Genomic DNA, 24,193 nt, shown 5'->3' with positions numbered 1-24,193 from the left:
GGAAGGAGAAGGAGAAGGAGAAACAACTTCCTTGCTTCGGCGCCGAGGCGACGGCGACCTCGAAGCCTTACTCCTTGACGATCGGCGCCGAGAGCTATGCTTCCTCTTCTTACGGTGTTTCTTTGACTTCGAAGAGTGCGAAGTCGACGACTCCGGCCTTGACTTCTCCTTTTTCCTACCTCTTCTTTCCTTCTTCGCCTTGGCCATGAAGAGTTTTGCCTCCCTCTCCTTCAGGGCCTTGGGGTTCATCTTTCTACAACAAGAGAAGTCATCCACATCATGGTCAGATAAAAGGCACCATAAACAATCTTCATGGGGGTCAGTAATGGACATGTGGCCTCCACATTCCCTACAAGGTTTAAAACTGGACTTTCTCGTCGAAGACATAGCTTATCCAGAAACAGTAACCCACTGCAAGACAAAAAAGTAGCAGGAGTGTGCTGGAAAACCGTTACACGTCGACATCGCGGAAAAAAGGGAACCAACGTCATCACGCGCACGGGGCTCTCTTATGGCTGCAGTGACGTCATACGGAGTCGCGAGCGGAGCCGAGGTATTATGACGTCCACGTCGGCGTAGAGAGCTGGGGAAAAAAGTTCTGTGGAATGCTGGCGCAGGGGATATTCACCAGGTGAAGAATCCACTGGCAGATGTATCCATCAGAAACATCGATATCATGGTCTGAATATACTCGACTCGCTACTCAGGAGGATAGGCCTAAAACTGTGCGATCTCCAGAACTGCTCAAATGAAAAGGAGCATCTGAGATGGAGTCAGCATGTTGATAGTTGAACTCCAGCGAGTGCAGAACGTTTGCCGTAGTCTGGAGGTGGGAGAAGACTGCCTGGGGCAAGCCTGCCTTCAACAGCCAATCGTTGAGGTAGGAAAAGACTGGAACCCCTGACCTCTTCAGATGAGCTGCAATCAGCACCATCACTTTCATGAACACCCAAGGGACACTGGTAAGGCTGAAGGGGAACACGGCAAACTGAAAGTGTTCTTGACCCATCATGAACCGCAGGTAACGTCTATGGCCAGGCAGGACAGGGATGTGGAAATATGCACCCTGCAAGTCCAGCAAAACCATCCAGTCTCCCAGGTCCAAGGCAGACAGAACGTGCACGAGTCTTGCATCTCTACCTTTTCAGGTAGAGATTGAGAATGCACAGCTCTAGGATAGGACAAGGCCTCCGTCCTTCTTAGGCACCAGAAAATATCAGGAATAGCAACCACAACCTACTTCTGACGACGGCACCCTCCTATGGCTCCCTTGGCCAAGACAGTCAGCAATTCCTCACAGAGCAAGGAGCGGTGGTCCTCCATCAACCAGACGTAAGTGGGTGGCATGGGTGGAGGGGTTGTCACAAAGGGGAGGGGTTAGCCCCTTTGGATATTTTGCAAAACTCAATGGTCTGTTGTTGCGGCCCGCCAGTAGTGCAGGTGATGGCATTGCCTGCACCCCCACTGGATGCCAAGTGATAGTCAGAGGGCAAACTAAAGGGGTTTGTAAGCTGCGTTTGCTTGGGGTGGTGGGGGGGTGACGGACGGCCGGACCTCTGGCTACTGGACTCACATGGTCTATGGGACCCGCGTCCTCGATCAAGAAAAGTCTGTTGGCTGTGGTAGCTGGGAGGGTATGGATGCAGTTGAGGCCCCTTCAGTGGCCACAAAAGGGGAGAAGGCAGACTGGGGGTAATGAGGGTTCATAGACACGCCCAAGCACCTGGTCATAGTTCTGCCCTCCTTAAAGCACTTCAGCGCGGAATCCGCCTTCTCTCCAAAAGGACAAAACAAATCAAAGTGCAAGTTCATAAGCGGGGCTTGCACACTCCCTGAAAAGCTAGAGGTTGTAGGAAAGTAGTATCTGCTTCTTATGGTTACCCCTACTTTTTGCTGATGTCACACTGTTTTTGGACTAGTCTGACTGGGATCCTGCTATTCAGGACACCAGTCTATCTGCTTTCTCCCTTAAATTGATATGTATGTACTTTAGATACACTCCAGATTGGATACTGGGGTATCCATATCAGTCCCTAGTATATGGTACACCATGTACCCAGGGCATAGGTACTCCAGAGGCCTCCCGTGGGCTGAAGCATGTAGTATGCCACCCATGAGAGGCCATTGAAATTGACACGACAAGCCTGCTCCAGCAAACTGTGTAAACTAAATCACTACACTTAAAAACCTAGCAGTCACCCCTATGGCAGGCCTTATCAATCCTGAAGGCAGGGTGCTGGGTTTTACGTGAGAGGGTTCCCCTGCATGAGCAGACCCTCTGCAGCCTTTGGAGACCATTCTGTGATGTGATGTGTCTGTGATGCAGCCAGACATATATGTTTAAGTGCATTATAACCTCGCAGTAAATGCTAACTTTAAAACGTCTGCTTAGAAACATGACGTGTTTGGTGTCAAACACCTTGTAATCATACCTCCACACCAGTAACTGGTGTGGGAGGTAGGATTCCACCCTTCCAAAGGGACATATGCGGGTCACCAGTCTACCCGGTACCAGCTTTCTCGACCCGGGCAGCACAAAATAGACGCTGCCAGCCACAGACACCATTCTGCTCTCCTGCTGCTGAGCCAAGCTCGAGCAGAGGAAGGCATGACAATAGGCACTGCGTGCACTCTGAGAGTGCCAGAAAGTCTGAACTGGGCACAATTGGTGTCCCTGTGCATAGTCCAGCTCAAACCAGTTCTCTCTGGCATAAAACTGGACAAGGGACATGGGTGTAGCCACCCCTCTGTCCTGCCCCTCTCCTAGGAGGATCCACAGAATCTTTCCAACCCCTACCCATGGGTATAAAGCGGGTTACCTGGCTACAGGACTTTAGATTTTACCTGGACAATATTCTGCTAAGAAGAAACGAAGTACTTCAACTGCCTGCACGACACTGGACAACTGAAGAATCTCCCTTGTAGTAAAGGAGTTACTCCCCTGCAGAAGCAGGCACCTAAACGGATCTGACCGGTTTGCTTCTCCCTAACTCCTGAGGACTCCGAAGATTTCAGCAACACCAGTATCCCTGGTGGGAGCCGTGCAACCCAAACCCCTGTGCACCGCGTACATTTGCCATTGCATACGCTTGTTGACGATTCCCGAGCTTGTGCATTGGACTCCGTGTAGTCCCGACCCCGAGCAGTATTTGTACCGAAGATATCCAGCCTCCACTCACCGAGTGTCCTGTGGGCGGGTAATATGCAAACTAGCTTGAGGTCTCCTCGCAATTCCTGGTCTGTTGGCCTGTGGGTCCTGGCAAGGGTCACCTTGTTTGTTCTTAGGCTTCCCTGGTTGCTCCAGACGTGCCCAGACTCTCCATTGCTTGGGGAGTCCCCTGGACCTTGCTGGTCCACACCGTAACCTGTTTACTCTGACCGCGTGGGTTGCATTTGCCAATGGTTGTTGGTGCTCCAGCCAGACAACGACCCCTCCGCACTCGACATCCTTCGTGGGACAGCTCGCCTCTGGATCCTGGTCGTCCTCGATGTCTCCTGGTCCTCGTGGCTGCAGAGTCAAGCAACCCTTCTTCACACCTGAAGCACCCGACATCGGTGGGCATTCAACTACCGAGCCCCTGGTCACCTGAAGTGACCCAGACTCTGTCCCCTCTGCTTTCAGGTTCTTCTCGCCTAGAATCCAGGCTTGGATTCCACCGGACACTCTTCGCCTTCCTGGCAGCAGTACTTCTTTGCAACTCTCCATTGAAAACGACAAAGGTTTCCAACACCACTTGACCCCTATGCACCCGGCTCCTCTGGGATAGGTAACAAGGGTACCTCGGTACTCACTGGTGGGCTGGCCTTAGAACCTCCTATGCTCCAAAGGGTTTGCTCGAAGTCCTCGTAGAAGTGTCTATAAACTGTAACTTTACAACCGTGACTTTCACATAGAGTTGTACGGAGCACGCTGTCGTGTTTCCTCACAGCACCCATCCTCCGTGGGCTCCCTGTGTCACTCCTCTGGGTGGTTGCTTGGGGTCACAGCGATTCTACATGCTCTAGGCACTGTGTCTAGTCAAGTAGTGATTGTTAAACCATTTTTTAGTATATGGTTCGGTCTCCCCCTGGAGCCCGCTGTATAATGTGCGACTTACGAATATTCTATTGATTCCGTATTCTGTGCTTAGTAGAGAGTGTTATATTAATAAATACATACTTTCATACAACTACTGTGTGGTTCTCCTTTTATTTAGTCATTTAGGAGGTGATATTCTGGTAAAACAAGCTGCTTTACATTCCTTCAAGATTAAGCCTGAAGGCTGCTCTCCACAGCTACCACTAGGATAGCTTTCTAAACGTTATCTTTGACCTCATATATCATATGGGTTGTGTAGACTAGTACAAGGTGCCCACTTTAATTGGTCAGCATATACCAGGCCACCTTCTCACAGTGGTTCTCAGCCAGGCGTGGCACCGCAAGACCACCAACTATAAAATTGCTCAACCCAGTGAGTTGTTTGTGTCCAGTCCACATTGTATGGTGAACTTTGCTGGGTCTCTCCAGTCAACAATAGCTTGGGAGAGAATAGCTCGGGCCTTCTATGAGACCAAAGGCAGCATTTGGGCAAACGAATCCAAGATCCTATGGGAATATTGGTCCAAAAGGCATGTTGTGTTCACCTACTGCAGTGTAAGGCTGGCGAAAGAGAACATTCTCTTATCAAAGGTATCCCGTTTATCTGGTACCCACACAATGGTACTTAAGGCTCACTATCCATAAGGGAGCCAATTTGGCCCAAAAGGATGAGACTAAATGGAAAATAGTTTAACAGCTACTAAGACAGCCGATAGTGAAGAGGAGAAAGTTCCCCAATAACTAATTTAAAGGCCCTCTACAGAACAAATGGGAAGATGTTGGACAAAGCAAGAAAAAGTTGCCTTCCTTAGTACCACTAACCTTACTAAAGGTAACTGGTAAGTCCCATTACATCTCTGTTATTATTATAACACTGCTTTCAAAACATGCAGGGAGGCGGGCAGGGCATAGGGTCAGTGGTAATAAAAATTTGGGGATTTTCTGCCTGGGCTCCTTGTACTTTCACATGCTAATCAATACTATACTAAGACCACTCGTCCAATTTATCTGCTTACCTACATGATATCACTGTGTTCAGTAACTCATGGCTGCAACATCTTCCTAATTTACAGGCTGTCCTGAGGACTCGGAGAGGAGGCTCACTGATAATGCCACAAAGTTCACCCTCGCTGCACAAGAAGTGAGATACCTTCTGCAAAATGGGGCGTTTGCTCACAGAAGGAGAAAACTGAAGAGCTTTGCACCAGATCTCCACACCCATCACAAACAAATATTAAAGTGTTTTTGGGCTTAGTTGGCTATTTTTAGAGCTTTGTGCCCAATTTTACAGACCTAGCCCTCTCACTCATCTTTGCTATAGAAATCTATTCCTGAATTTGTCACAGCATTTTTCACATAATTATGTATTTGCCACATTTGCAGCATAATCCATAATCTGCTGCAGAATCTACAGATTTCATTTTTTCTAGCTCAAATGTTTCAAAAGTTACTAAAAATGCAGCGGCGCGTGTTGCAGCGCAGTGGAGGGCCCTTTGCAAAAGTTGACTGGTCACATTTCTGCTGCTTATTGCTGTATTATGATATATGATATTAAAGTGTCACTAATGAGGTGCAACCAATGAACAGACAGTGTAAACAAGTGTAAAAATGACAAAATAATTAAGTAATATTACAAATTGTGCTGCATTAGGCTGCATAATTCGCTTTTTCGTGCTGCAATAATTTGGCCCACGCCTGTCGCATAACTCCAGAGGTCCTGCTTATAAGGTACCATGAGGACGGAACAGAACAGAGAGCTTCCTTCATGCTCTCAAGTCTGAACTTGCTCAGAACCAGTTCTCAGGTACCTGGATTTCAGTAAGCTATAGTCCACTAATGGGTGCTTCCTTAGCGGGGCTGGAGATCATGTTATCTAAATTTGTTGAAAGGATTCACTCTGTTTCCTTAGCAGGAAGCTACTGCCACATGCACAAGCCTTTGTCACTCTCGAGAAAAACCACTTGGCTTTAAAGTGGGACATGAAGTTCTTAAGGTTCCATATGTTAGGATTTCATTTCACAATCTATATGGACCATGCACGGTTCTCTTGGTTATCAGTCCATTAAGTTAAGTACCAACAGGACCTTCGTTGGTTCCTGGCTCTTCAGCACTTTTGTTTTAATGTTTAACATTTACCTCCTTCTTGTCTCATCACCTGAATCTGTTTGTTATCAATCATAGGGCTTGAGGGGAGATCTGAGACAAAGTGCAGGAAAACACAGTAGGGTATGTATTTGAATAGATCGATCTGTGCTTGGCGTCAGCAAACTTCACTTCACCTTCTAGTGACTCTGACACTGCAATCCAACAGGCACTGTAAAATACAGATAAAGTTTGGTAGGCACGGCATGCATGGCAGTGAGAATCAGTCAGGGAGGGAGCAGAGGGCCAGATGTATCAAGCAAAATTGCGATCACAAACAGTGAAATTCGCAGAATTTCACCTGTTTACGATCGTAAAATCGTAGTATGCAGTGTAGGGAGGAAAAAACCCACTTGCAAAATAAGGAATCGCAAAATTTGCGATTCCCTATTTTGTGCATGCATTTAGAGGATCGCAATTTGCGATTCCCTAAATGCTATTCTAGTAGCCATCGCAAATTGCGATATTGCTGTAAGGAATCGCAAATTACCACCAACTTCAAGTTGGTGGTAATTTGCGATTACCATCAAAAATACCCTTTTATTCATTTTTCAAAGTGCCATGTGGCACACATACATGCCCACGGGGATGTATGTGTGCCACATGTGCACACATGCACATTTCAGGGGTGCAACAGGGTGTCCTTTAGGAACCCTTGTACCCTTGAAATTGCGTGCGCAATTTGCGAGTACCTATTGGGTACTCACAAATTGCTCACGCAATTCCCATTCATTCCTATGGGCCTCTTGGCCCATAGAAATTAATGGGAAGCCATTCCTTCTTTGCGACTCGCAATTTGCGACTCGCAAATAAGGAATGCGTAGCAATCGCAAAATATTAGCAGATTTCAACATACATTGCATTTTGCGAGTCTATAATAGCGAATCGGTAAAATTCGCTATTAAAGACTCGCAAAATAAAATACTGATACATCGGGCCCAGAATCCCCTGTTCTGAAGAGCAAGTAAGACGACAATCCAACACACCAAAGAAGGTGAAACAAACACTTCATGAGGGCATCAGGGAATCAGCTGAGTGTTTTCCTCCTCCATCATGAAGATCACTTAGGGAAAGGAGGAGGCATGGAACATTTTTGAAAGAGGAGAGAGTCAGAAGAAAGGCAAGGCTCACCACCACCAATAAGGAAGACCAGAAGGCCCAAAATGGAATTAACTGTGAAACAGCTTATCAGTTACCAGGACAGCCTATATGAAGGAAGAGAAAGTTATCTCTTAAAAGACATAAAGCCACACATTGGCAGACAGACCGGGAGAAGCTGGATGCTGGGAGGATAAAAAGTTCCCTTTGGTAAAGATATTTCTGGTGGACCCATAATCTTTCAGCAAATTTATCACCTTGTGAATATCCACTCAGGTGTCAAGACTGGTCCAGAATAACGTTTCCCCAGCAAACGCTCTCCAGTGCCACTAGAAGGCATCACGTAGCTTCAGCCTGGACTCCGCCGACCACACACGAGTACAGCCGTATACGATAGGCAACAACCAGTCAGTTATTGTTTTTCTATGCCTCATTCATTTTCTCCTTCTCCGTGTTATTTCAACAGAAATTCATGAGCTTTCACCAGCGACTATGTCAAGTGTCAGGCCTTAAGTACGGCAAGTGGATCGATCTGACCAACACAAAATCTGCATGTGGTGTCCTGGCTCAAACTAAGATTGCACCGCAAGCAACCTGTGTTCCCTGAAGCACCAAGGAGCACGAGGCAATTTATCTTGGCGAAAATCCCAGTGCATGAAGGGCGCACCCCTTCATCAACTAGAAAGTCTCCTGACAGGGTAGGAGCTCCCAAGACGTCTTCGAACAAATAAAAGAAAGTACCATAGGAAGAAGAAATTCTCTTCTTCGTTGAGGAAATGTTCTTGCTCCCAGGACCGTTCAGAGTCATGGTGCCTCCACCCACCCATTCTCCAGATGCCAGTTTCTTACCTAGAGCCAATTCTGAAATTGTAAAAGATTCAAGAGGAGTTCTCTGCTCTGTCAACCGACATTGCAAAAGTCGAGCCCTTCTGTCTGGCCATATTGAATGTCTTCAAGGTGGCTCTGGCACTCTCTCTGCCACTCCTCAAAAGGGAATTTCAGTGCTTGCCTAAATGTGCAGCTTCTCTGAGAGCACAGAAATTTACCAGGATGGAGGAGTTGGTTGGCTCCAATTGTCATGCCATTCACATACGCTATAGGGATTATGACCATACGGGACATGTTGATTCAGAGCCATGCCTACAGACTGAAAAAATTCTTTCAATTCAATGCAAGGAAATGTAAAGCCATACCCTGCACAGATTTGACATCCTATGGATGTAAGGAATTATAATCAATGCTCGGCTCCTGTGCCGTAACCGATACTATTTCGGGACGCCAAAGATCTGTGTCTTCTCCCGTGCAATCATTGATTAAATTGGAGAAGACACGGATCTTTGGCGTCCCTAAATAGTATTGGTTACGGCACAGGAGCCGAGCATTAATGAACTACCCTAGATTCACGAGGGAACAGTTCCAACGTGGGAAACATACTGAACAGTACAGCATGATTATAATTTCTTACATCCATAGGAAATCGAATGGTGAAAACGATCCCTGATGAAGGCCACTGAAGCTGGACTAAACACGTTGGCTGCTTGGCTGTTTTTTATTACAAAAGAAGAATAAAGAAACTTAATAATAACAAACATTGGATGGACCCAATTACTTTCGAATCAGAACATGGTGGTGCAATCCACAGTTGTGACGAATCTAACTTTGGTCTTGGAGACTGCTCTCTGGAGACAGTGGGAGCGGTGGAGGTGCACACCATTGGAGCAAAATACTTGTATTGGACTCTCTGTGGGGGACTTCTGTTTTTTACTTAGGGGGAGGTGCGTCACATGTACACAGAAGTGTATATGTATAGGCTTGCTGTTTCACTTTGGTATTGTATCTTCTGTTTTTTGTCTAATATATGATTACCTATATTGGGCAGTGTGTGTTTCCTGTCTCTAATGATTACCTTTGTAGCCAATTACCCATCTGTTGAGTGAGATTTAGGTGAGAGCATTAACTGTCAATTTTGTTTCCCAACACACTCTAACACTCATAGTAATTTCAGACTTTGCAATGGGGCTGATTTAATGTAAATGGCAAAGGCTACATTAAATAATTTAGCCTCTCTTAGAACCTTAGCCCTGTCCACATCGGTCACAGGTTGTGGTAGGTAGTCAAAGGCTTTAAAACGTTATCCTTTTTAAACTCCTAAATCCTGTCAATGAAATACATCAACTTTCTTCTAACATCTCATTTGTGTGTGCTTGCCTCTGCTACAGAGACAAGCGAGGTTATGGTTTCCCCCTTTGCATCATACGCATAACATTGCCAATATCCAGAAATCTGGATGAAAGTTGTACATAATGGCTCATGATTCTAGCTTCAAAAATACATACATCTAGCTATAAAAAATATATACTTGGAGCAGTTGCGGACTATAACAAAAGCACCTCGTTTACAGAGTAATGAAAGTCAATATACTGGCAAGCAGTATATAAAGATGATCGCAAAAGGAGAGGTGCACCTGTGTAAATCCAATAAAGAGTCCAATTTGTATAATCAAATACCAATTGTCTTTTATTTGCCAGTGGGGAATTTAAATTGATATATATTACGACCGCATGATTGCGTAGAATGTTGACTCAACACATACCGGTCTTTTTTGACAGATCGTGTGACATTGAATGGAACTATTTTACTCATTTCACTAATATCTTGATACATTAGTATTCAACATTATTGAGCCCTGATGAAGTTCTAAAGTTGTTTGGAACGAAACGCGTTGGCTGGATATTGTGGTATGTTCGGACATAAGAAGAGATAATAAACAATTGGTATTTGATTATACAAATTGGACTCTTTATTGGATTTACACCGGTGCACTTCTCCATTTGCGATCATACATGCAACTATGTATGTCCTACAGTATTGTCAGTTACGGCTCGCAGTGCAATTCATTTGGGTGAAAAAATCACTAACCGTTCAGATTTAAACCCTGCGCAGACGTCAACTAATATGCATGCATTTTTCAGGAAACATTTTCTGTAACGTACCTGCAACTATTCCTTCCGGTGGATTCAGAGTCAGTTCTGTTAGGAAAAACAGAAATATGTATGAATAACTCTTCTCTCTTTGGTGCTAATAGTGAGAATTCTTCATTCCAACATTTCTAGAGCATGTGTGTTAGACAGTTTCAAGGAAATAAGGTAAAGAAAAAGATAAACTTCGAGCAATTTTCCAGTCAAGAGGAAATCCAGAGCATAGCCGTCTCACACTGGCAAGGACTTAGTAACTGTAGTGAACACAGAGAATTGCATTACACTATGCACATTCGGTAAAGCAAAGCATTTCAGTGGTTAACAAAGCAAATTTGATAAATATTAAAAGTGTGTTTTTAATTTTGGGCTCCAAGATTACAATAGCAGCACCATCAACCTATACAAAAAGGACCACCATAAAAAAAACTGCTTTATCAGAGCTCACATAATAATGATTCTATCCACAGCTTTAGGAACATAAAATGTATTGTTTACAAAATAAAAAAATAAAAAAATCAGGAGGGTGGAATCTCAGCTGTGTAGTCTTTTTTAACCACCCACACACATACAGCTGAGAGGAAGAATGACCCTGCTGCAAAAATATGCATACAGCCTGCAGTTACAGTCTGGAATTCAAACAGGCGGACTAAGCGTATATTCTTACAAAGCGAACATAACCACAAATGGGTAAGATTGACACCCGTAAACTGTGATAAGTGAATCGCAAGTCAGTGGCAGCCATTGCTATAAAGACAGGTCAGTTATAACCCAGTGATGGCTAGACTTAAAATATTTACATTGCTAAATCTTATCAGAAGCGGATTTCCCGCACCTTCTATGTTGTCACAAAAGCTGAGCGACTGTCCTACTTTTCAGTGGCTGATGACTGATTTTATTTGAAGCATGACCCATATATTTCACCTGGTCATGTTGACTTCAGTGTCCAGGATCCTCACTCCTACTTGAGTGGAGGCAAAAGCATCCCCAAATTGCAGGAAGTATATTCAGTGCATGGTTTTGTATATGATGCACTATGAGCGTTAGAAGCCTAGATTCACCAACGAGGAGGTGAACGGGTGAATATGAAACCTAATGCCTGCGAAACCCCATTACTTTTACGCCCAAATCTGTGTTTCCACACCCATTCCAGCATGTTTCCCGGGGATTTCAGGAACTGAAACCTGCATGTGAAATAACTCAATTTATAATTTAGATGAGCCCAGTTACTGAGTCCTCTGGAAATAATTGTCCACTAGTAAGGAGGTCAATCACACAAAAGGTGATGGGACAATGCTTGAAAGTAATCTGTCCACTGGCAGTCATTCAGGATAGCATTCCCCTCCTTCGTTTTTCGCCTACTGTGTCACTCTAGACCAGTGTTCCAGAAGGTTTTTAGAATAATGACCCAAATTTTAGAATGGCAAGCTTTCTCGACTCACCTAGCTTCAATGGACACGAGGTGGGTGATTTTTTAAATGTAATTTAAGTATCAGGTAGTAGAGCTCCGTCATTTACATACATCGTTTTTCCATTGAAATGGTCACTAAATTAGACCAGACATACAGTTTACTGATAAAACTATATTGCATATAAATGATTATGGGCCTCATGTAGGTAGCCTAATACCGGTCGGTAACGGCCGATTTTCGGTAATTATACCGTTACCGACCGGTATTTAGGCTTTTGCTATGTAGGGGGATCATTTCTGTATTCGGTAATTTACCGATTCGGTAAATTCCGAATACAGAAATGAGATGTAGGGGGAGTGTGTGGGTGTTGTCTGGAGTCGGTATTTACCACCAACTAATAGTTGGTGGTAAATTAAGAATGGATGTGTAAAAGCATTTTAAAGCGCTTAGAAGTGTGCAATGTGGCAGACATACATGCCCTTAGGGCATGTATGTGTGCCACATGTGCACTTATGCAGGAATCAGGGGTGCAACAGGGTGTCAATGTGACACCCTGCCACCCTTGATTGTGTTCCCCCCATTACGGAATCGGTATTTACCGATTCGGTAATGAGCATACCTTCCCATTGATTCAATCAATGGGAAGGTATGCCTCATTACCGAATCGGTAAATACCGATTCGGTAATTACCGAATTACTACGAATCGGTAATTTTTACCGCAGGAATACCTACATAGCATTTACCACTTCATAAATACCGAATCGGTATGATTCGGTATTTATGAAGTGGTAAATGCCAGCCCACCTACATAAGGCCCAATGTGTGGAAATCGAGTTTCAGTGAATATTTATCATTTGTGCATTACCAAGTAAAATGCTTTAATTTGTTTAGATCCTATTAAAATATTTGTTTCCATCACACCTTAGAATTATAAAAATAATGTCCTCACTTTTTGCTTTCCTAACTGCTGAATGTGTACAGTTCATTTGCAGTTATTTACATTTTGTTGTGTTACAAAAAAGTGGGATACTCTCTCTACCACACCAAGACTGTCACATAATTCACTCTTCCTTTCTTTCTCTGACTGCAAAGTGAGAGGAGTTTGTAAACACCAATCCCCATATTAAAAAAACATAAGTAGCAATTTGTTAGAGGACATAGCCTCACATCTGACCTCTGTCTTTGAAGCACAGCAAATGTGACAAGGTAATTGCATAATTTAAAGAAGTCTTTTTTTATATTGGCTCACAACACACCAGCCACAGTTTCGGGAACATTGCTCTACAAAAACGACCACCTTAAGCAAATCATTGCTGACCCTGCTCCTTGTGGGAATAGTCCATCCTGAAATGCCAGGCAGCGCCCCCTCCAGAAGTGAGTACAAACAACCCCTGATTGGTTTTGGCCTCGTTAGGCCTCTTCAGTGAGGTACACCTGGGTTCTTACGGCACAGTGAGCAAGGGACTCATGTCTGGGCACAGCCTTAGCTTCTTAGGGCATTACATTAACACAAAAGGTGATGAGAGGAATGCTTGCCAAGTATGTATCCACATCTACCCACAGGGAATTGCTCCAGGAAGCATTTCAAATCATTGTTTTTCACCCACTGTGCCACTCTAGGCAAATGCCCACCTTATGCAAATCAATACTGACCCTGCCCTTCATAGGAACATTAATGATGAGGGCCTTTATGTCAGAACTGATGCTACACTGCTCAAGATTTGCTAGCATAGTGCAGGTCAGGGTTTCCCTGGCATGGGTGTCTGCAAACACTTCCTGACCTTCAGTTTAACTGGTCACTAACGACAGTGATATGTGTACTTTGTGGCTCCACATGACCGTTCAAATGGACAAGGTTCAACGTATTAACATGTGTTCTGGTGTGCCAAATGTACAGCATAGGTGTGAGTTGCAGCATGCAGTGTGATGTGTCCTTCCCATAAGCTGCTTATTCTTCTTCATTTATTGTTTCATTAGTGTTGGTGTTTTAATGCCCACAAGCCTCACTACTGCTTCTTTGAATGTATAATCTTAATAAGGGCAATCTTGTTCTGCACTCCCGGAAACCCTTGTAGGATTTGGCAGTCTTGCGAGAACAAAAATTCCACCTGGCATTCTTTACATGCTGGTTAAGTAAACAATGGCCAAGAGGAGCCCCTCGATTCACAGTCAGAACCTTGGCAGAAGTCGGTATGGCTCAACATGGAAGTTTCCAACATGTCCCGCAGTGCTTCTGCAGGATAGCGAAGTGCACTTGACCTCCTGAGCATATCTGGGACCGTATCTACGTATTTATGCATAAAGCGACTTAGGCACCACTCTGCTTTATTTGTGCAAAACCCATCTCTTATTGCAGGAAATTACTCGTGAGTAAACTCCAATAAACGCATATTTCATAACCCCAGTTGTGTTTATAATTGTTTGCTCAAGGATGTGAAGACCGACAGTCACGTGAACACTAATGTAGACTTTATTGTCGAACATTTATTCGTGGTGCTTACTGCTCATCAATGCCCTCAGTTAGTGTCAAGTAAACACTGAAACCACAAGGAAGGTATGGTTGCACAGAGAAGAATTCTGACCAGAACAGAGACAGAGACGTCGCTATGCAAGAGCAGACGCTTGAGCAGTATCAGTGAGTTAACAGGTACACTTTAGTCAATCTGTGAGGTGTTTATTGCTTTTTTGCATTGTTAGATTGCTATGAAAACTGGTAGTAGGGGCTCCAACTCTGTCCCTGTTTCAGGATCCATCTTACTAATTTCCTTACCTACTATATTTTAACATCAACAACAATCCTTCTGCCACGACACATACTGAGTCTGATTCTACAGTTGGGAGTGGAAGTCATAGAAGCCTACAACAAATCTCCTGACCTTTTTGGTCGAGCCCGGACAGCTCATAAGCTGCTCTGCAAGGCATGCTGTATTCAAGTATGGACTTGAAGTCCCGTCCACTCTATGTCTTGGCTTGTGTCATTGTCCTTCGTAAATGCTGGCTTCTGAATAATTAATAGGCTTGTTAGTTCCTCCTTATTACAGTCTTGTATTCATTTGTAATCTCCCATGAGGACTGGCCATTTTACTTTGGTTGTTACAAGGTATGTGTTATTTAGTCTGTAAGCCCTATTTTCTTTGATGAGTTTCTCCTACTGCAGGCACAACATGCTTTCCTGCAACGTTCAGCACACTATGCGTGCTTTCATTTTCCAAGTAGCCCGGGAAAATGGCGGCCACTTCTTTGAAGTGTAACAGGGCTCACATTTACAAGAGTTTGAGCTATTGGCATTATAAATGAAAATGCCTTTTATTCATATATTAAATATGAATACAGATAAATAAAAGGCATTGTCATTTACAAAGCCAATAACTTAAACTCTCGCAATTGCGAGACCTATTGCATTGCAAATGTTTGTGTCTCTTTTCTGTACAGACTGCAATGAACATCCAAAAGTTTTTTTTGGGGGGGGTGGACTTTTTATTTTAGTTGCTTTGCTCCTGGCCACTTTACCTGGGCTTGGCACTGTTTTTGCCCAACCAGTGGTGGTTAAGATGGATCATTGGGTTCATGCTTCCTCTGTAACCTTGCGGAGAGAAGAACCACGTGCAGTGATTGCGGACACATATTACAGTGCATTGCTAAGCAACACTGCAACATGGTAACACTTTTGTAATGTAATGATTTTAACCTAATGGGCCTAGGGTCCTGGTGAGAAAAGTTTCAGAACTTCTCACACAAATAATGCATGGTTTCTTGCACTGGTCTGCAGCACAGACATGTTTAATTTATATGCTTCGGTAGTGCATACCATTTTTCAATCAATTCATATGACAGTACTACTGTCCCAGCGACTCAGCAAGCTTGCTCCCACACTTAACTAAAAAGAAATACATTGTTTATGGCTCCAAATAGGACTCCAGTTATCAGTGCTGGAAGATCACACGAATGGCACTATTCAAACACCAATAAGATAATGAGACTCATTAGCCAGTATTTTAGCTCATATGGATTTTTAATAAAATGTCAAGCCACTGTGGAAGCCATGCACGCCTATAGACACTCCGGTCTTGACTACTGCAACTCACTTTAAGAGTATAGATATTATTTTAGGGTGGATTCCAAGCCCTCCACGCAGTATAGAGCGCTAATGCAAAAAAACATTCCTCATATAAGATCCTGGGAGAGCATTTCTAAGTGTCACATCAACTGTACTGGCCCCTAAATAGTCAATTGAATGCAAATATCTGCACACTGCTAAAAAAAAAAACTGCTGGTGCAACCAACAAGTTGATTCCTCCCAGCAAAAATCGATACTTAAGGAAAAGCACAACCATAGCTACAGCAACCCCTGAGCACAAGGGACCGTTCTCAAGTGATGATATGCTCGTCCGTTGTACAGCACGCTATGCTATTCTAGGTGTCTGTAAAGAAATGAGTGGGGACAACAGAGCCTTTACAGTGACTATCCTTACCTGTGGAACTCATAGGCTAAGCCAGCTAAGCAGAACATATATCACCTGTATTTTTTCAAAAGCTTTAAGTCTACCTTTTTAAATAAGCTTTAAATCTAGAACTGTCCCAGCCAGCGTACGAGATGCCAATCCAAGTGAGCCTGAAGCACACCTTTCTGATAGTAACAAAACGTATATGTAGCCTGAACTACCTGCTGCAGTCGGAGTCTGAATAACCTAGCTTTAAGGAGGAGAAAGGTCTGCATTTTTTAGCCCAGACCACAGGTGTGACCATTTTGTCAAGTAAGAATCTAGCATCAAACAAAATAGTTTGTATTGCTCGGAGTGCTGCTTTAATTGTTTTTGTCGTGCATTACCACATTCTAAGTTATGCAGTGCTTCCTAAGACCTAAATGCGAGTTTGAGCATGATCATACAGGACAAATCGTCTTGGGCTTGCATTTAGACTGCTTAGTTCTATACCTGCTGAATTCTCAGACCATGCAATCCGAAAGCTCTGAGAAAAAGGTACTTTGTATTCGAGATATATGGTCAATTATCTCCTCTGCCCAGCATCAAATTACACAGATTGCATGTACACATTTTTTAAAACATTAATATAGCAATACCTCTTCACTGGTCCCAACATGCGCTCGTTCTAACTAATATAGCGAGAGGTTAAAAGCGCTACAACTTTGATGTCAATTTTATTGAATATTATTAATAAAAATAATACCTTGCTTCATATAACGCATCATAATGCCCTTCTGTAGTCTCTAAACACTGTCAAATGCAGGTGTTACGATTACAAAGTTTCTTGCTACTCAGGTAGGGTGGATGCCCATTTCCGAGATTCAGACTTGTGAATTTCACAAAGCTAAAGATATTGGTGGAAAGAATTTACTCATTGAGCTATCTTGTCAGGATTCATAAACTACATGCCCTAAATAATGCAATACATGTGTAATCAATTTGCATGAGTAAGAGTGGGCAAGAGCAGCCGCAGGGCATTTCAAAACAAAACGTTTCTCATTAGCTTTAAGAACAGCAGTAGTTTGGGGGTAAAATAAGGCATACAGATGAATCAACCAAAGAGCCAGACAGAGGTCAGAATTGAAGAAGGCTCCTACGTTACATGACCTCTCTATGGTGAGCACCACATGAAGCTTAGCACTTTTGAGGGACGAGGTAGTGAGGCTTCAGGGCACATGAACAGCATGCTCTTGGTTCATGTAAATTGCAGTCAAGGTTTTGGTACTCAGGCTTGTCCACTGACTGCCCAACAGTTATGTTTGTACATAATGAGAAGCGCAATGATGAGGCCCTAGTGTTCCTCTGCAACAGTTTAGAAGACATCAAAAAATCATTTTGATAGGAAACACTCTCCACATATAGAATGATTAAGTATCTAAAACCGCCTGTTTCGTTTTAATTTTTTTCCCCCCTGTTCAAAGTTTTCACTAGCATACAAGTTGTGCACACTGGCAAAGTTCTGCCTTCCATGGTTAGCTATTTTGTGGTCTTAAGCAATTCTTGTGTCCTTGTTTAAAAGAAATGTGAATACTAAGAATGCCTTTGGAAGTGAGCTGCAGAGTATGAGCCCAGGGCCTGACCAGCCGAAGGTGGCCACTCCCACACTGCGCATAGCCATCACCTGAGTGAGCAGGAGCTGGCGATTTTCCCTTTTTGTGTTTGGTTTTTAATACTTCTTTTTTAAAGATTTGGGGATTGTGTAGCAGGGTTTGCAAGCTATTGCAGACTCACGGAGCAGTGTTGGGGGATTACAGTTCAGACACCACCAGGATGTCCAAGATCCCTTGTCATGGGTTTGCAGACCCTAATGCCTAGTTCGCAAACTTTAGAGCTGTGCTGCAGTATATGAACAATGTTTTGAGGTCTGTGAACCTCATTAAAATCTATTTAATTTTTTTTTAAGCTAAAGGCTCTTAGGGCCCCCACCTGCAGCAAAGCCCAATGGATAATAACATTGCCCCCTTATGATACCTTTACTTTTTAGGTCTCGGCTAGGCAGCGCTTGCTCGGTCTCTTCGAGACATGCTGTATTCAGGATATGGGTATGAAGTTCCGCCCACTTTCCGCTGATCTTTTTTAATTGGCTCCTGTCCCTGTCCTATGCAAAAGGTGGCTTTTCATTGGTCCATAGGCTTGCTACTAATGAAAAAGGCAGCCGGGTTTTCATGAGGATTTCACTGCCCAGTCTAGTCACTACCCTTCTGGAATATTGCCCACCTCAGATGGCAAGCTGCCACTTGACCATAAAGTTAAACATTCATACAAGGGGTATGAGAGGCAACATGTATATACAGTAGATTACAAGGTCTAGGTTTTGAAAAAATTAGTCCACGTTGCTGTTAGTAGCCTCGGTGTGTCTTTATTACAGAAATGCTGGGTTTTCATAGATGCACAGCCAACGCGTTTTGCCCAAACATGGGCATCTTCAGGGCTGTAATATCATACATCATATACATATTTAGAATTCAGCCGTTAATGCATTGTTCTGTGCATATAAAGGTGACAATTTATCCCAAGTGCTCATGATAGAAGAGCAAAGGGAATGAAGAAACAAAGGCGGGAAGTGTGTAAACAAGGGAAGAGAATCTAGGTGATAGTGAGCGGTGAAAACAAAGCTGTGTAACAGCTGATGTGTGAGAACACCCTGAAAGGAAGGGGAATCAAACCATGTGGATTGGTAGTGTCAGTATAGTTCAGAGCCATTTATCATACCCAAAGAGAGAGAGAGACACAAGCCACACCAGTCGGCTGGTCTAAGTGAAAGTGAGGTAGGGTGGGTTTAAAAGGAGTCTGACAAAGACTGTCAAAGTGCTTGGAGATACACCAATAGATCCTTTGTGAAGGTAAAGTATCTATAGTATGTCAGAGTACGCTTACCAATCAAAGGGTGCTGTACTCTCGCCAAGGTAATGATGTGACATCCGCAACATTTCTGGTCCGGGTCAGGAATTGGAATAAAAAGAAGTTCCCTGAGCAATGGAAAATGATAATTAGAGAAGGGACGTTGGTATTAAAACGTAAGGTACGGTTTAGTGAGAGCAGTGATAGAAACCAACCTCAAAATAAAGGTAACTAATAGTCCATAGGGTCAGTGACCAAGGTTCTGAGTTAGCCCGGTGTTACGTAGGCATCTCTTAGCTTAAGCAGTGGCTAACAGTGCAGTGTGTCCACGACAATAATACAAAGGTTAAAAGAGTCCTGTAATATTACCCGACTGTGCGCCCGTAGACTGTGGAAACACGGCTTTCGTAATTGCGGCAACTCTGAACTAAAACAGTGGCAGCAGCTGAAGTGCCCACGACGAAGTTCAAGGTTTGTTAAAAATATCTCGTGAAGTCAACTTTCTAAGCGCCCATGGACAATAAAAGCATAATTGTCCAGTAGTGCGGCAACTCGGAAGAAGCCAAGTGCAGAGTGAAGTATTTACTATGTAGTAGACCGCAAGTCCCCGAGTACACCCAACCTCTAAGCACTGTCCCTCTCCCTTTGCAACTTACTTGTGAAAGCAATGAATGCGCAATCCGTGTTCGGTGGTGTCAGCTTCTTGCAGGGCGAGGTAAAGTCCATTGCTCATGGCGAAGGCAATATAAGAATCTAACCCGTGTAGTACCTCCGGTATGGAGCCCGTAGAGTACTTCCGGGTTGCGCTTCGATGTCTGTGCACGTCTGGTCCACCAACCCAGGCGGCCATATTGGTGGTCTCCCAGTTAGAAGACCTATAGATTAGACGGTAGAGGAGCGGTCGATCCGTGTGTAAAAAAGCAATTTCGGAAACCGGAAGAAGGAAAAAGTGAAGGTTGGCAATCTGCCGAGAAAGTTCTATGAGTAATATAGATCGCTAAGGAGAGCAGGAACACTATTGTGGTGTAACTGAGAACTGCATGCACAAGGCTTACGTAAAGCCGCAGTGAAATGACGGGATTCCGTGAGTTAAGTAAGCTGATAAGAGGACAGGAAAAATGATTAAAGGCATGGAGAAATATACATTCAACTGACGGCAATAATGATTAGCTATTACAAATAGCTTATGATACAGTGGAAATTATCATTTCACGGTTTGTAAGGTTGCAAAACACTGGTTGACCATTCAGAGGTCCCTAGTCTGCAATTTCTTACGTTGGACATGGAAAAATGCAGGTATGGCGAGGTACGAGCTAACAGTATCAGTTTAAATTCAGTTTGGCAAGGGAAATTTAGGGAGAGCATGTAAACCTTACATATGGACATCAAGAAGATTTGAACAATCTGTAGTATGCATGGTAGCACAGATGAACTGTAGTGAAGAGCCAGATTGTAACACATTTAGCAGGAAATTTAGGCAGAGCTTATAAACATTACATATGGACATCAAGAAGATTTGAACAATCAGTAGTATACATGGTAGTTCGGATGAACTGGAGTAAAGAGCCAGATTGTAACATGTGAAAACCTATCACAGGAAAGTGATGAAGGTATGTGCCATAAGGGTGCAGTAATATGTCACCCTAGTATCTGAACAAAAGTTCCCATACACAGAAAGCCCAGTGCTAACAGTCTCATAGACTGGGCTGACGTGTGAACTATACACATAGGCACTGGTGAACAATCACGGTGAGCCAAATCCCAAGCCGAGAGATCGGACTGTACCATACTTAGTTATCGGTTTGTGCGAAGCATTCATACATGTATGCCGGTGGGGTGCAGTCATGGTAAGGTTGGAGGAAGTAATGCATTTCATTGTCACTGTTTAGATCCAATGAGGAAGAGCGCAAGGTACAAATCCAACGTGCTTCCAGTTGCCTTAGGGTCAGTTCCCTGTCCCCTCCTCTCTTGTTAGGCATCACAACATCAATGCCGTGGAAGCGAAATTTAGATCTGTCAACATCACTCTTGCAATCGTGTGAGACTAGAGCATATGATGTGTCCCCATTCAAGACCGCTCTCCGATGTTCTTGGATGCGGATCTTGAGCTGTCTTACTGTGCTTCCCACATAAATCTTATTGCAACCACAAATTAGTACGTAAACTACAAAACTTGTGATGCCATTGATGAACTGACGTATCTTGTGTTGTGTTCCTGTGTTGTATTTGAAGGTGGTCGTCTTGTTGCACCCTAGGTTACAAATATTGCACTTGCTACACGTGTAGAATCCTACTGGTTTGTGCAGCCAGCTTTGCTGTTTTGGTGTTTTACATAGTGTGTAGCTGGGGCATAGAGAGTCTCTGATGGTTGTACTCTTCCTGAAAGTCATGGATGGTCTTTCTGTGATGATGTTGTTCACTCCTGGGGCCCCCTTCAGCAGTGCCCGGTGTTTGCCTAGTATCTAGAACACCTCATGGTTGAGTGCGGAGTGTGTTGTGACAAAGGCAAGTCTGTCCTTTCCCTTTCTGACGTCTTTGGCCTTGTTCATGAGTGTGTCCCTTCTCTTGAGTTTCCCAGCCCTGTTTTTGGCCATATCTAACATGCTGTGTTCGTAGTCCCTTCTTCTTAGTCTACCTGCTGCCAGCCTGGCCTGTACTTCAAAGTCCTCATCCTCACTACAGTTCCTACGGATGCGTACCAATTCGCCAGATGGGATAGCCTTCTTAGTAGATGCCGGGTGAGAGCTGCTGTAATGTAGGATGCTGTTGACGGCAGTGTCTTTCCTGTACAGTGTGCTGTGTATTTTATGTTCCCTGACATACAGCTCAAGGTCCAAAAAATGTATTCTGGACTATGGTATCTCCAGAGTGAAAGTAACATTAAGCGTATTGGTGTTGAGAAACTCGAAATATTCCATCAGCCCCAGAATTGGATATGTTCAGTCCATCCTGAGGCCGATCTTGACCATGCATGGGTATGCTCCACCCACCCCATGAAGAGGTTCGCGTACGATGGAGCAAATTTGGATCCTATCGCCGTCCCCCGTTCTTGTTTGTACCAGGTCTGATTGAACAGGAAAAAATGTTGTCCAATATAATGTCAATCATTGTCAGCAACATTTGGTTGTGATCCAGAAGGGTTGCCTTTCTCTTTGATAGGAAAAAGTAAATTGCTATCCTGCCCAGATCCTTCTTGATACACGTGTAGTGATTCCACGTCAAGCGTAGCAAACCACATCCTGTCATCCCATTCTAGATCCTCAAATTTGTTAAGTATATCAGTGCTGTCCATAGGCTTAGTAGTCTCTCTTTAGTACCGCCTTGTTTCTTCTTGTAACCTCCCATGAGGACAACAACCCCTGCTACATGTGTTGTTACTCCCTAGGTTTTAATTACAGCCTCAAGGCACTATTTTCTTAAAACGCTTCAGGCAAGACACACACTTGGTCCTAAACTAGGCTGGCAGTGGTTACTTCACTAACTATAACATCTCATTTTTATATGAGCCCGTCTATAAATTTCCCTTCATCAGCTTCACACAGAGTACAACCTAAACTGAAATTAATGTAATAATAATTTTGTCACATTTCAAAGCTACTAACTGTATATATGGACATAGCTATTTGAATGTACTCCTAATACTGTCTTGCATGCAATGCTTTATGGGTAGGGTGGATTTACCATATCTTCTGCAGGGTGCAGTACCATATGTGACCAAAAGAGGTCCACAGTGCTGGTGCCTTGCTCACTAGGGTCCTCTAGGAGCAGCTTGTGGTACTGCACCGAGACATACAATGCTGGTGCCTTGCTCACCAGGCACCTCTAAGAGCAGCTTGCGGTACTACACCGAGGCATACAATGATGGTGCCTTGCTCACTAGGGACCTCTAGGAACAGCTTGCAGTACTGCACTGAGACATACAATGCTGGTTCCTGGCTCACTACGCGAGCATTTGCAATGCACTAGGTCTCGCATCACTGAAAGCATGAGCTATTGGTGTTGTATTATTATTTGCAACACTGTTAGAAATGGGATTTCTGGTTGGCTAGGACATGCGCCTAAGCCAGGCAGAAACCACCACTCTAGTCAGGGCAAGGGAGTTAAACGCCGAAGATAACCCCTGCTCACCCCCTTGGTAGATTGCCTCTGGGATAAGCCTGACTGCTTGTGCCAATGTGTAAAGCATTTGCACAACACACACACACACACAGCAGCGACACACTAGGTACACCACAAAAGAAACTCCACACAAGTTTATATAAAAAATAGCATTTATATTATCCTAAACACATTATAATCATAATCACACAATATACACTGTGCCAACTGGAACTAGGTAGAAATTCACAGGGGATTATATACATGACCGGACCAATAGGGCCACGGTCAGAACCATCACAAAGCACAAGATGCAAATATAAGGCAACCAGCAACTACTGGTAGAAATACTGTACTTAGCATCATATCACATTAGCATTAGGCATCATCCTAAGCAGAAACATCATTGCATGACATTAGGCAAGAGTGGCGTGTGACTGATTCCCACATCCGGCCATCAGTACCAAGCAGACAATAATATCTTTGTCCTGCATTGAGCCCATCATCATGAGCTTTAAGCCATGGAAGTTTTAATCAAGGAATATATCATCACCAATATTTATCATTGATAGCCACGTGATGGAAGTCAAGACTTCCCCAATGTTATATCACTAGTGCTCTTAGATATATCCAATCCGGAATATGATGCGGAAACAATAATAGAGATACCCAATACGAATTACGGCGTTGGAAGAATAATAGACTCAGCACAGATACACTGGATAGAAATTAGATCCTACTGTTGAAGCTTTGTGGCCCTTTTTTTCCTGATGAAGGCACGGTCCTGTGCCGAAACGCGCGTAGAGTAGAACATTGTCATACTAATTGTGCCACACATTTCTGTCAATGAAATTCATAAGTGTATATCAATGATTATGGATAATGTGTTTTGTTTTCTTTAAACTTGTTTAGAATGCTTGAGATAGTACGAATGATGACATGAATGGATTAGTGTGATTCCATCATTCGATTTTATTAACTTTTCTTTTTATCAAAATATCTTTGTATTTTTCTAAGAAGAAAAGTCGTGTTAGTTCTTTCTTCTGTTTATTTATCAACTGCAT

General features: G+C 43.6%; 1 protein-coding gene across 1 annotated transcript in view; it reads right to left on the bottom strand.

Annotated features, from left to right (window-relative positions):
• Nucleotides 1-24,193, bottom strand: part of UBE2G2 (ubiquitin conjugating enzyme E2 G2) — a 369,248-nt gene that overhangs the window by 264,182 nt on the left and 80,873 nt on the right. The window contains exon 2 of the mRNA XM_085648640.1: nt 10,312-10,347. Within this exon, the coding sequence (XP_085504766.1) occupies nt 10,312-10,347 (36 nt within the window). The remainder of the gene's footprint in view (nt 1-10,311; nt 10,348-24,193) is intronic.

The sequence above is a fragment of the Triturus cristatus genome, chromosome 3_2, assembly GCF_964204655.1.
Source record: "Triturus cristatus chromosome 3_2, aTriCri1.1, whole genome shotgun sequence".
NCBI lineage: Eukaryota > Metazoa > Chordata > Amphibia > Caudata > Salamandridae > Triturus > Triturus cristatus.
Note: the sequence above shows the minus strand (reverse complement) of the source record. Positions and strands in the feature narration are given on the sequence as shown.